The sequence below is a fragment of the Balaenoptera acutorostrata genome, chromosome 19, assembly GCF_949987535.1.
Source record: "Balaenoptera acutorostrata chromosome 19, mBalAcu1.1, whole genome shotgun sequence".
NCBI classification, from domain to species: Eukaryota; Metazoa; Chordata; class Mammalia; order Artiodactyla; family Balaenopteridae; genus Balaenoptera; species Balaenoptera acutorostrata.
Window position 1 is genome coordinate 31,283,293 of NC_080082.1, and position 12,801 is coordinate 31,296,093.

At 40.1% G+C, this 12,801-nt stretch overlaps 1 protein-coding gene across 3 annotated transcripts in view; it reads right to left on the minus strand.

Annotated features, from left to right (window-relative positions):
• FTO (FTO alpha-ketoglutarate dependent dioxygenase) overlaps nt 1-12,801 on the minus strand; it is a 376,462-nt gene that overhangs the window by 257,765 nt on the left and 105,896 nt on the right. For all 3 annotated transcript variants that reach the window (XM_057534716.1, XM_007167597.2, XM_007167598.2), the window contains exon 3: nt 3,586-4,213. In XM_057534716.1, coding sequence (XP_057390699.1) covers nt 3,586-4,213 — 628 coding nt within the window. The remainder of the gene's footprint in view (nt 1-3,585; nt 4,214-12,801) is intronic.

The following is a 12,801-nucleotide window of genomic DNA, read 5'->3' on the forward strand; positions in this document are numbered from 1 at the left end:
AGTCATGGGCCTCTTCTTCCTTTTCCTCCTTTGTCCTTCATGGGAAACCTGGGAAATTATACCAAGAATCTGCAATAGTTGGCACTAGTTAAAATTCTTAAGAACTGTGTTTTTTTTCTATGAAGACCGTATCACAGAAAATATTTCCTTCCAAACAAACAAAAATAGTAACCAATAGTAACTGTTTCGGTGATCCTTTTGAAGGGGTTCGAATCAAAGAACAAGATGTAGGACTATATTAAACCATGGGTTGTTAATACTTCCCTGCAAGATTTGTTTTTTTATATCTAGGAGGAACAAGCAATTGCCAGCAAAGCTAGAATAGGAAAATCAAATACTCTGCCTATTTACACATGGTTCCCTAAAGCCATTCCTGATTAAAAACTGTACTATTTCAATCCTCCTACTGGAGATAGCCATTAACTAGCACTGCTTGGGAAGTCAATGAATTTAGTATATAATTAATGATACATGTATCCTATACCAATTACTTCTCAATGACCTCTACTGGCAGAAATAAACCAAGGAGGGATGATTGGCTCATTATAAATCTACATGAAGATTTCACTGGGAAAAGGTATTGAGAGCAAAGTCCTGAAAGATCTTAAGCTTCAACTGAGTTTAACTTCAGCAGGAAGTAATCACTTCTGTTTCTGGATACCCAGTGCATTTTACATGACCCTCTCCTGTGGCTGTAACACTCCCTTTTCACTAAGTAACCATGTGACGTTGGACAAATCACTCCCATTCTCCCTGCCTCAGTGTTTTCATCTGTAAAATGAGAGGCTGAACTAGTTGAGTTCAAAAGTCCCTTCCAGATCTGACAATTCATCATTTCATAATTATAACCACCAGAGCACACCTTACTTCACCTATCCTCTCAAGGCAAGAGGGCACTTGATTCACCTTTGGGGTTTCCATACTGTCTAGAACAGCTACCTGAACCTCCCTTAGCAACTGTTCAACCAACATGTTCAAGGATGCAGAAAACAGTACAGTTGTCTGAAATTTCCATTCTCTTTGCCCCCTTTAGGCCCTTCCCAACCCCCATCATGATTTTAACTGAAATGGTTCCCTTCGAGCTCACCCTTACCATACCTCTGGCAGGATTCTAAAGAGGCCAGAGAATTAAACATAGCACTTGTCACCTGGAAGAAATGCACCCAGCAAAACGTTTCAAGGCACATGCTTTTTAAACCATCTGACCCAACATGACACACACAGCCAGAGACCTGGAGAGGTTCCCTTTCCTAGTCTAATGCATCCCAGTCATCTGAGAGGAGGAACAGAAAGCTACAGCAGATGTTGTGGGGAGAGGGCAGTGAGGTGGCGGGGAGAAGGGAGGGCATGAGGACCTGCAAACAAGAGCAAGTAGAACATTCCCGTAACCTTTCCAGAGGTAGACATTTTAAAAACCAAACTCCCACAGGTAACTATACTGCAGGGGTAGGAAATACCTGCTCATAAGGCATTTAGCCTTAGCTGTTAGGACTCTGAAACCAGAATGTCTGCATTCAAATCCTAGTTATACTAATTCATAGCTGTATAACCGTGGACAAGTTCATCATCCTTCTGGGTCTCAGTTTCCTCATCTGTAAAATGAGGATAACAGTAGTACTTCATTCATAGGGTTGTTGTAAAAATAAAATGGGTTAATACATGTAAAATGCTTCTACCAGTGCCTGGCACATAGTAGGTGCTCAATAAATGAGAGCTCCCAGTATTGCTATTATTATGGGATAGAGTTCTGGGAACCTCGGGGGTTAAGAAAACGAAGGAATTACCCTGCTCCTACAGATTCAAATTCTGCAGTTCCCTCACCTAGGTGATAACCGCAAGGATAAAGCTTTATGTATTTATGTATATTTGTATACTTTATCAATCTTAACTACTCCCGACCACAGAAACTATTCATTAAAAATTTTCATTCCTTTCTGCAAGATACTCCAGGTTTCAAAAACTATTTGATCACCCACGCTCTGGAAGGACAATAGGACTATTAAACAGAAGGGCTGAAAGTCTGTGGGAGCACAAAGACATCTTTGTAGCTGTTTGAGCTATCACATACCACCACCTCGGTTTCAGAGAGTTGCCTCCTTAAAAAAGAAACTAACAAACTCCATTGTTCGTTCACATCAGAGTTCTTGGATGTGATAGTTCTTAAATCCCTGGCAAGGCCTTATTAAAGATCAGAGGATCACGGTTCTTTCCATTAGGACAGCATCAAATCCCCTTCAAGCAATTTTCTTGGGTCAGCATCATTATTTGAGATGCCGGGGAAACTGGTGAAATTTCTAACCGCTAAACTAGTTCCTTGTTTCCGGCCGAAGACATAGGTAAAGTTAGAAAACATTTTTGAGACTGGGAAATGGTAAGATATTTAGAGAGAGCCAGGAGAGTTTTTGAGACTGGGAAATGGTAAGATACATAGAGAGAGCCAGGAGAGTTTCTTATTTAAAATCCCTTTTCCAAAATAGTCGTTTTAGTAAATAAGAGTCAAATAACAACAAAATCCAACTAAAAACTCGCTTTCAGAAAACAATGACCCTTAAAAGTTCCAGTTGATTCCCTGATGGGATATCTATTGGGTTGGCCAAAAAGTTCGTTCGGGTCTTTCCACAAGATGTTACGGAAAAACCCAAACGAACTTTTTGGCCAACCCAACAGAACTCTGCTTTTCCAAGCACCTTTTAATAAACAGGAAGAGAATAAACAGGCAAAAGAGCCAATATTACCTCTTGTACTCCTTTGCAAAATGATCAGGCAGAGAAAGTCAGCAATGGTCACTCTGTCTTTGATATGCTCACCTACCTTTTTTATAACCCTATTCTGAAAAGCAATGGGGACCTTAAACACACACAAACTGAGCAAGCAAAGAAGGAAAATTTGGGCAGACCATAAAAAAGGTAGCCTGTGATCTCTGTTCCAAGGGCACCAGATTTCAGAAATTGCAAGAACGAGTTGGCCACAGCAACCCTCTCAGGTCTAAAACTGCAGAACTGAGGTGGGGCTGGAGAGTTTCCTGAAAATAGAGGCCTGTCGGCTTATAAAACCCACCTCAGCTGCTTCTGGAGAGTAAGGGCAGTAGTGAAAACTGTAGGAAGCCAAGAACAAGTCTACATTTGACAAATCACTCCCTTCAAGACAGTGATGTCGACCGTAATAAAATATTTTGGCAAGGCTAGAAATGTACACCTGTGGGAATCTGGAAGGATTTGACAGATTTTTGTTTTCCCGGCCCTTTATCAGCAAGTTAATTATAGCAACTGTACGATCCATCCTGAGCTTTAGAGAAAGGCAGTTGGCTGTGTGAAACCAAGATGCTGCTCTCCTGGGCTTGGGAAAGACAATGACAGTAGTGCTTATGCATGAAAATATGCTATCTGAGCACAGTATAACGATGAGCCAGACAGCACAGCTGGATAAGAGGCATATTCTGTAGATATATGGGCGTGGCAAACCTTAGAAGGACACTCAACACCTATGTACACAAACACACACACACACGACCACATATATCTCCAGAGCCTGCGCAACTCTGGTCATGTTACGTTCGGGGCTGCTTCTTCACAGAGCAGACTGTACCTTCACAGCTATAACTGTACACTGCCACCGCTGACCTGTCCACCAGATTTTCATCGTGATGCCAGCTCACGGCCATCTTCCCCATGCCAAAATACGGTTCCTCTTTCAGGTATGGCATTTTCGCGGGATCCATGAAATTCAACAAAGTTACGTTGTAGGCTGCTCGGTTCTTCATGTCTATCTCATCTTGTCCGTCAAAGGATGACCCCATGCCAACCCTGGGGAAATCCGGACCTATACACACTGGCACGGCATCAATATTGGCTTTCTCCTTAGCAGCAAGTTCTTCCAAAGCCTGGATGGTCTCTACCTGCAGGTAGTCGTTGAGCTTGAGGAAGGTTTGACAGGCGGCAGCTACTTCGGCCTCGTGGTACTTTGCGTCAGAGCCTTTCACTGGCCAGGGCACCGTAAAGAGCCTGGTGTTCAGGTACTTGTAGGTGCAGCCGGGGTTACCAATGAGGATGCGAGAGACTGGAGTGAGCAAATCTTTGCCTTGGATCCTCACCAGGTCCCGAAATAAGCAGCCGTGCTTGTGCAGCGTGAAAAAGGCTTCTTGAACCTCTTTATGGAGCTCCTCGGGGACGCTGGCGGCTTCTCGGAGAATTAGTTTAGGATATTTCAGCTGCCACTAAAACAAAAGTGAAGCAAAATATGCATTTATAGATAGCTATAATTTTACTAATTCCGAAAGTATGTGTTTCTTTGTAAGCTTTAGGAGAAAAAAGGACTGTCGGGGGGTATTTCTAAACAGGATTCATACCTCTCTAGCCTAAAATAGAAAACTAAATAAAACAAATGTCATCAACTCTCCAGCCAGGAGTTTTCAGTCCAAGCTCGAACAATTGCAAACAATTGTAAACAAAATGATAATAATTTGGTCTTTGGTCTCCCCAGCTCCCGCTATGACCACTTCCCCCCAACCTCAACCTGTCTTCCAGCCTTTGGTCCTCCAAAAAAACACAACATTTTTCATTAACTGCTTGATACCTATTTTTTAAGTGCTTACTGAGTGCTGTGTACTCTTCGAAATGATTTATACACACTAACTCATTTACTTCTTACAACTTTATGTGGCGGTACTATTATTATCTCTAGTTCATAGATGAGAATACTGAAGCAGAGAGACATTCTAAAAACTTGCCCAAAGTCACACATAGCTGAGAAATAGGAGAGCTGGAATTTGAAGCCCCGGGGCCCCAGAGTCGAGCTCCAGAGCATGAGTTCTTAACCACAAGATTGCATGGCCTCTCAGTAAATGACGAACTGGTTTCTGCTTCAACGCTTCCACTGAAAGAGAAATCACTTCACTTTGCGAGTTAGACACTGAGTCCCATGAACACAAGAGCCGTGATAATTTTGTTCCCAGCTATAATACTAGTGCCCAGAATGTACTTGGTAAATGCTGGAAGGATGAATGAATGAATGAATGAATGAGGTATTCCACTGCAATTTAGAAAGTTGTAATAATTCTACTGGTGTCACTGGAGGAGAGTTCTATAAGATAATGCCCTCCTCTAATACAGAAATACAGGGATTTACTGATGCAGTTCAGGACTTCATTGACTTTTCAGCTACCACTTCTGGCTCTAACATGTGAATTGGCATCAAGCCAGAGTTCCCTGATTCTACACAGTGAAACTGAGTTTTTTTAAAACCAAAGCACAGGATTTCACATTTACCCCTATAAAGTGTAATCTGACTGGTACCTTTTTAGTATTGTGCTGCCTACCATTTTTGACACTGTTCTTCTATATCTTCATTCAGTAATCGTTCATATGATAAACAGGGCAAGACCATTATTCTTCCATACATTTTTTTTTCATTCAACTATGTCTATAGAGCACCTACCAAACACTAGACAGAGATAAGGTTCCTGTCCTCACAGAGCTTTCTACCAAATCAGGTAAATAAATAAAAGCAATCCCAAGTTGTGTTAAGTATTGGGACAGAAACAAACCAGTGGGAAATCTGTCATTAGAGTAGGAAACTCTCACTTGGAGCTGGCGTTTAGGCTGAGCTCTTCAGGAAAAGAAGGCACCAGCCACATGATGAACTAGAGAAAGACCTTCCAATAAAAGGGACGAAAAAATACAAAGGCACTGAGGATGGAGACCAGCCTATTCTAGAGACAAAAAGAAGACCAGTTTTACCAGAGCAAAAGAGCCAAAGGCAGAGTGACATGCAATGAGGATGAAGAAGGCAGAGCTGGATCACATAGAGCCTGGGAGGTCAAAGTAAGGAATCTGGATTTGACCCCAGATTCAGTGCAATGGAGGACTTCAAAGGGCAAAGAGCAATTTGATTTACATTTTATAAAAATCACTCAGTTAAAATATTGGGCATGGATTGGAAAGAGGCAAATGTCAAAGTGGAAAATTCTATCAGCTGCTATTACAACCATCCAGGAGAAAAGTGATGATGGTCTGAAATAGAAACAGAAATAAACAGACAGCTAAAATACGTATTTTATAGGCAGAGCAAATAGACACATTATGAATTAGATGTGAGGGATGATGAAGGGAAAGAAATTACGGATGACTTCCAGATTTCTGGACTTAATAACTGAATAAGCAATTTACTATTTTTTTAATTAATTTATTTTATTTACTATTTTTTATTTTTGGTTGCACTGGGTCTTTCTTGCTGTGCACGGGCTTTCTCTAGTTGTGGCAAGCGGGGGCTCTTTGTTGCGGTGCGAGGGCTTCTCATTGTGGTGGCTCCTCTTGTTGTGGAGCACGGGCTCTAGGAGCACGGGCTTCAGTAGTTGTGGCACTCGGGCTCAATAGTTGTGGTGCACGGGCTTAGTTGGTCCACAGCATGTGGGATCTTCCCGGACCAGGGCTCGAACCCGTGTCCCCCGCATTGGCAGGTGGGTTCTTAACCACTGTGTCACCAGGGAATCCCTACTATTTTTTAAAATAAGAAAGACTGGGGCAAAACAAAACAGGGAGAAGAACAGGAAGGAATGAGGAGCTCCATTTTGAAGCTGTAGCCATTAAGATGGCAATGAAATCTTCAGATAGAGATGAGGAGGCAACTGGATAGATTCATCTGGAGCCCAGAGGAGACAGTGGGGCTAGGGAAATCAAGGTGGGAGCTGTCAGCACAGTACACAGTTGATATTTAAGACCTGGGAATGGCTGAGATCTCCTAGGGGAACAGCACAAGCACAGAAGCGAACCCAAAGCCATTTTCTGAGTCATGGAGGAAGGCTCAACAGAGGAAACCTTTGAGGTAGAAAACCAGGAGAGTGTATTATCGCAGAAGCCAATGGAGAGGAGCACCTCAAGAAAGATGGAGGAGTCAACTATGTCAGCTGCCTCTGAGAAGCCAAGTGAGATGGGGACAGAAATTATCCACTAGGTTGGGCAGCACGGAAATCACTGATGACAATGACAAGGACAACTTCAGCTGAGTGAGGGGGATGAGAGTCGGATGGTAGTCAGCTGATGATGGAACGAAAGAGGAGGCGGTGGAGATGGCATTTATATGTCTGTTGGCAAGGTTTTGCTATGAAAGGGAAGAGAAAAATGGAGCTGTTGATGCAAGGGAACGCTAGACCAAGGGACGATCTTTAACAATGGAAGACGGAAGGGTACTCTAGGGTTTGCCAGCATACTCATGGGAATGATACCAGAAGAAGAGATTGATGGTACAGAAGAGACGGTGATTAACTACAGGAGCGAAGTCCTTGAGTGTCTCTAGCAGGGGGATAACTATTTGAGGCTGGAAATTCAGGGAAGGTTTCTTTGGGAAAGTGACCAAGAGGATGCGAAGGACCTGCCAGGTATGGAGTTGCGGGAGAAAGCCTGCCTTGAAGATGAATTACTGAACTGCTGGGCCCTTGAGGCCGATAGGAAAAGAAGCAGATGTGGTCAGAGGTGAGAGGGACATGAGTTATCAGTGAAAAAAAAATTTTTTTGAATACTTTCCCATGTCATTATTATTGTTTTATTTTTAGAGTGTTGTTTTTAATGTTAAGGTATTTACATGTGATACTCATATGGTTATGTGAATTTCCCAGGTCCTTAGAGTTATAATTCCCCTGTATTAAATATATCTTCGCTAGTCTCCAGGCCCAGTCTGTACTGAACAATAGCAGCAAGAGTGTATGTATATGTGTCTGTATTATTTCCAGGCTTCTTCCTCTCTCAGTCCCAGAGGGAGTGTGTTTCAAAACCAAGTTCTTGGGAATTATCTTACTTTTCTTTAATATTTCCTACTAAGGATTATTTAAAGAACACTGGAATTGTTAAGAAAGTACGGAGAAATTTCCTTTTAATCACTGCTGCTAGTCAGATGTGCCTTCAAGTATACTGAGGCCTCAGGGACCTGCTCCGAGAATCGCCAGTTTAGCGACAAAATTAGAGTTACTGCTCATGGCTCCAGAATGCTCTGTCTCTTGCTACTAGATTACATTGTACTCTTCATGAGTTGTGTAAACAGAAAGTATATTTCTGTCTCTGCTGTTCTACTGGGATGAAAGAGGTATAGAAACCAGAAATCCTAAATGGATCCCTGGTGGTCTCAGTGACAGTTGATAGTGGTGCCACCTAACTCTGCTTTTTGTCACTTTATGATCACACACCTCACACAGGCACTCTGAGAAGCAGGGCAGTCCTACTATGCTTTCCTAGTAAAGTCATTTTCCCACATTCAGACTTGACTAATTCATTTCTCTTCTTTGTACTTGCTCAAACTTACTGCATCCTTTCTACTATTTCTTGCATTCTGGATCAGGCAGAATAGGCTAGACAATGCTGTAGTAGCAACCCTCAAATCTCAGTGGCTTCACCCAACAATATTTCTTGTTCACTTCACATATTATTTGTGGGTTGGCAGAGAGTCACTACCCATTAAAGTAGTAACGCAGGGGTCCAAGCAGCCACCAGATGGTTACAATGCAAACAGAAAAAGAGTGTGCTGGAGGGCCTGGCACTGGCAATGAAACACTCCAGGCTAGAAGTGATGGCTATCATTTTTCATTGGACAGAAATAGTCACGTGTTTCATCCAATATGAGAGGGCCCAGAACTGTAATTCTACTTTGGGACCCAAAAGCTGGGTGACAGGGGAGGGATGGAGAACCATTTGGCAAACAGCCCTAATGATCGGCACACATTCTTAGCTAGTGATTCGTTATATATTTTCACTTAAGTGTCCCTCCTTCACCCCTGCAAGACCCCCTGAAACTCAGTCATCTACCTATTATCAAATTTACAATCTTATCTGAACTTAAATCTGCTTTCTCCTTCCAGCCTATTCCAGTATAGGAAGGATCTTTTCTCCTGTCCAAATGTTTTTGATCATATACTCCTGCCAGTAACAAATTTTGAGCATATACAGTAGTGCCCAAATCTTTAGCAATTGGCTCTCTGGGGAAAAAAAAAAATCAGCCTTGATTTTTAGTGTTTCCTGATTTCTTTGATGTAAATATATAGATTTATATCAACAGAAAAAATCACACATAAATTGAGAAGGCTCTCAATTAAATACAGAAAAAAAAACTTAACTGCACCAGGTCAGAAAAAACACAAATTAATATTATGTTTGTATTATATTACACTTAGTTTAGTTTTACCTATCAAGTTTGCAAAAAACAAAATTTTATCATGGTAATACACATTGTTGCTGAGAACAAAATCAAATACTCTGATAGTCTGCAATTAGGAAGGCAAATTATTACAACCTTGCTTAAGGCCAATTGGACAAGATCTATCAGAACCTAAACATGTTCATATCTTTTCATCTAGTTATTCTACTTCCAAGAATTTGTCATAGGGAAATAATTAGAGAAATGTACCAAGACTATAAGGATATTCACCATACTGTTATCTATAATAATTAAAAAATGAAAACCACCAAAATGCCCAAAGAGAGGACAATGGTACATTCATGTGATGAAATACTAACATAACATACTTTAGAAGAATTTTTATATGTTTTATGAAAAATGTTAAGTAACAAAATACTGCTATACAAGAAATCAGTAACAAGATACTTAGACAATAGGGTCGTAGTTTCATAAAAAGAAAAAAAAAGTATATATGTAAATACTCATAGAAAAGAAGATTTGGAAAAAAAATACTGCCAAAAGTTTCTGGTGGTTATCTCTGGGTAATGCACTTGGGTGTAATTTTAGTTTTCTTCTTTAGACATCTGTATAATTTTCAAATTTTCCAAAATAAATGTAGAATACTTTTTAAATCAGAAAAGATGTTACATTAGAAAATTCTTAATTTCACATCTCTCGTATGTGCCAAGAGATTCTTTCTGATGACTCTAAATTTTAAAAAAATTTCAAGATAACTTCTGCTACTGTCTAAATGTGACTTGGAATGTTGCTCAATGCTCCAGGAAATTTTGATTTTACCACAGGGAACGCCAATAACAATAACTGGATAATTTTGTCATAATATCCAAAAAATGCAAGAGAGAAAATCCCCAAGCCTAAATGCCCTTTATTGTATATAAAGTTATTAGATTAGTGCCTGGCACATAAAAGTGCCATGTGGTGTTTGTTAAATTTTTCTTTAAAGACAACAACAGGTCTAACTCTGGAAAAGAAATGAACATTAAATAATATTAGTTCACCCTGTCAAACAAATAAGTTCACTTTCCATTTTGGACAGGTACAGGTAGAACATCAGATATCACATGATAATTTGGAACAGCTGTTGGTACATTTTCAAATATGTTAGAATTTTTTTTTGTTTAATCCCATTAAAGTTTTTCCAGGGAGTATATAGTCATTTAATTATATTAGTAGTTGTCTGGTCACATAATATATTTCTTGAGCTCTACAAAAGATTCTATGACATAAATGACGATTATATAGTTTAGCAAGTATTTGGAAAGGTATATTTTTTAATTGAAGTAGAGCTGATTTACAATGTTGTGTTAGTTTCAGGTACACAGCAAAGTGAATTCAGTTATACATATATATGTATATATTCTTTTTCAGATTATTTTTCATTATAGGTTATTACAAGACATTGAATATAGTTCCCTGTGCTATATAGTAGGTCCTTGCTGTTTATCTCTTTTATATATAGTGGTGTGTATCTGTTAATCCCAAACTCCTAATTTATCCCTCCCCCACCCACTTCCCACTTTGGTAACCATAAGTTTGTTTTCTATGTCTGTGAGTCTATTTCTGTTTTGTAAATTGGAATGGTATTTTAGATATAAATTGCCAACATGCCAAGTCTTTATCAATGGCTAAAAGATAAAGAATGTTAGCTTCTCTGGAGAATAAGCTTTATTTTCTACCTAGTTTAAACCATTATATAAAAATTCTACCTCCTCCTCTCGTATCAAGGGATGGTTCTGAAACAATTTCATCATATGGAGAAGCCAGACATGGCATTAAATGAATAAGATACCAGTTTACAGGAGGCTCACCTAAATGAAGCCCAATGGAACTCAACCTTTCAGAGAGTGAAATAAAATTTGAAATCTTCAAGTGACCCAGGAAATGCACTTTATGTAAGTGCTAGGATACTCTGATTTCATGGGAGTATATTTCTAATCTGGCTGTTAACAGATTTTGCTGGTTAACATACTTTATATTTTGCACTCTATAGAAATTCGCACTATATCAGTCATCATATTTTCTATATAATTTTCATTGTAAATTGCTTATGACTTGGCAGCCATCCCAAGACAAATAGGCTAGACACTTATTTGGCCTAGTCCCCAGCTGCAAGATGCTGAGCTGCCTCCCAAAAGAACCAGGCACTCTTCCCAAGTCACAGCCCAGGCCTTGCTACAGCTCTCACAAGGAGTCTCGTGATCACGTGTCATGTGCTACAAAGTGACACAAAATGTGTGTTCACTCGATCATTCAGTAGTTCATTTTTTGTTTATGGAAAATTTATGGAATATCCATTTGTACCAAACACTGTATAAGTGCCGTAAGTATAATGATGAAAACAAGTTAGGTCCTGTTCCATAGCATCTCATAGTTTAACAGTAGAAACAGAAATAGGGACCAAGAGTTAGAGATTTAAGACTTCTCACAACAGAAGTATGAACATACTACTATGGGAGCAGGGAATAAATTATTAGGAAGGGAGTCTGGATAATTCTCATTTATTGAATACATATTTATCGAGCACATATTATTTGCAAAGCACAAGGTGCTGGGAATACAGAGAAAGCAAAACTTCTGTATGCTCTCCGGGAGCTCATATTTATATATATAGTAAAAGTATATAGTATACATAGTTCATTCTATACATATATAGAGAGAGAGAATTTTACTTATTTATTTAGTATTTACTTATTTGTTTAATGAAATATATTTATTTTATATTTTAGATTGTGTATTGTTGTATTACTGTGTATTGATGTATTTTAGATTGTGATATGTGCTATGGAGAAAAACAAACCCAAGTAAGTAAGATAGGAGTGCCAGGGGTGATTGTCGCTATATTACACAGGATGGGCAGAGAAGGCCTCTGATGAGGTGACATCTGAGCTGAGAAAGGCAAGAAATGAGCACACAAGCCCTGAAGATACCTGGGGGGAAGAGAGTTCCAGGCTGAGGGAACATTAAGTGCAAAGGCCTTGGGGCAAGAGTGTGCTTGGTTGATTCCAGGAAGAACAAGAATGCCAGAGTGGGAAGAGGAGGAGGTGGGGAGAAGCAGGAAATGAAGGAAGAGAAGCAGTCAGGAGCCAGATCTTGCCCTGCTTTGTAAGTGACTGTCAGGGCCTAGGCTTTTACTCTGCAAAGAAGGGAAGCCACTGAAGGGCTTTGAGCAAGTCTAGTGAGCTGATATATGTTTTAAGAAGAACACTACTACTGATGCTATGTTAAAACAGTCTGGAGGTGGGAGCAGGAGAAGAAGTTAGGCATGGCAACCATTTGAGAAAGAGATGGTGGTACCTTTGGCCACGGTGCACACGGCAGAGGTAGTGAGAAGCGTTCCAATTTTTAATATATTCTGAAAGTTACACAAGTGGGACCTCCTGGTATCATCACAGAAGGGACTGTATTTAAACAAAGTCTTTAAGGATGAGTAGATACTCACCAGACAGAAAAGGGGATGTGGGTACTCTAGACCCAGGGGACAACAGGTACAAGGGCATGAAAGGATGACAGGCACAGCAAAGCCAAGGTGTAGTGAGAAACTCTGTATGACAGGAGTTTGAGGCTGGACACTATGTCAGGCAATGGGGTGGAGACTAGACCAGGGAGGTTGTTTGGGGCCAT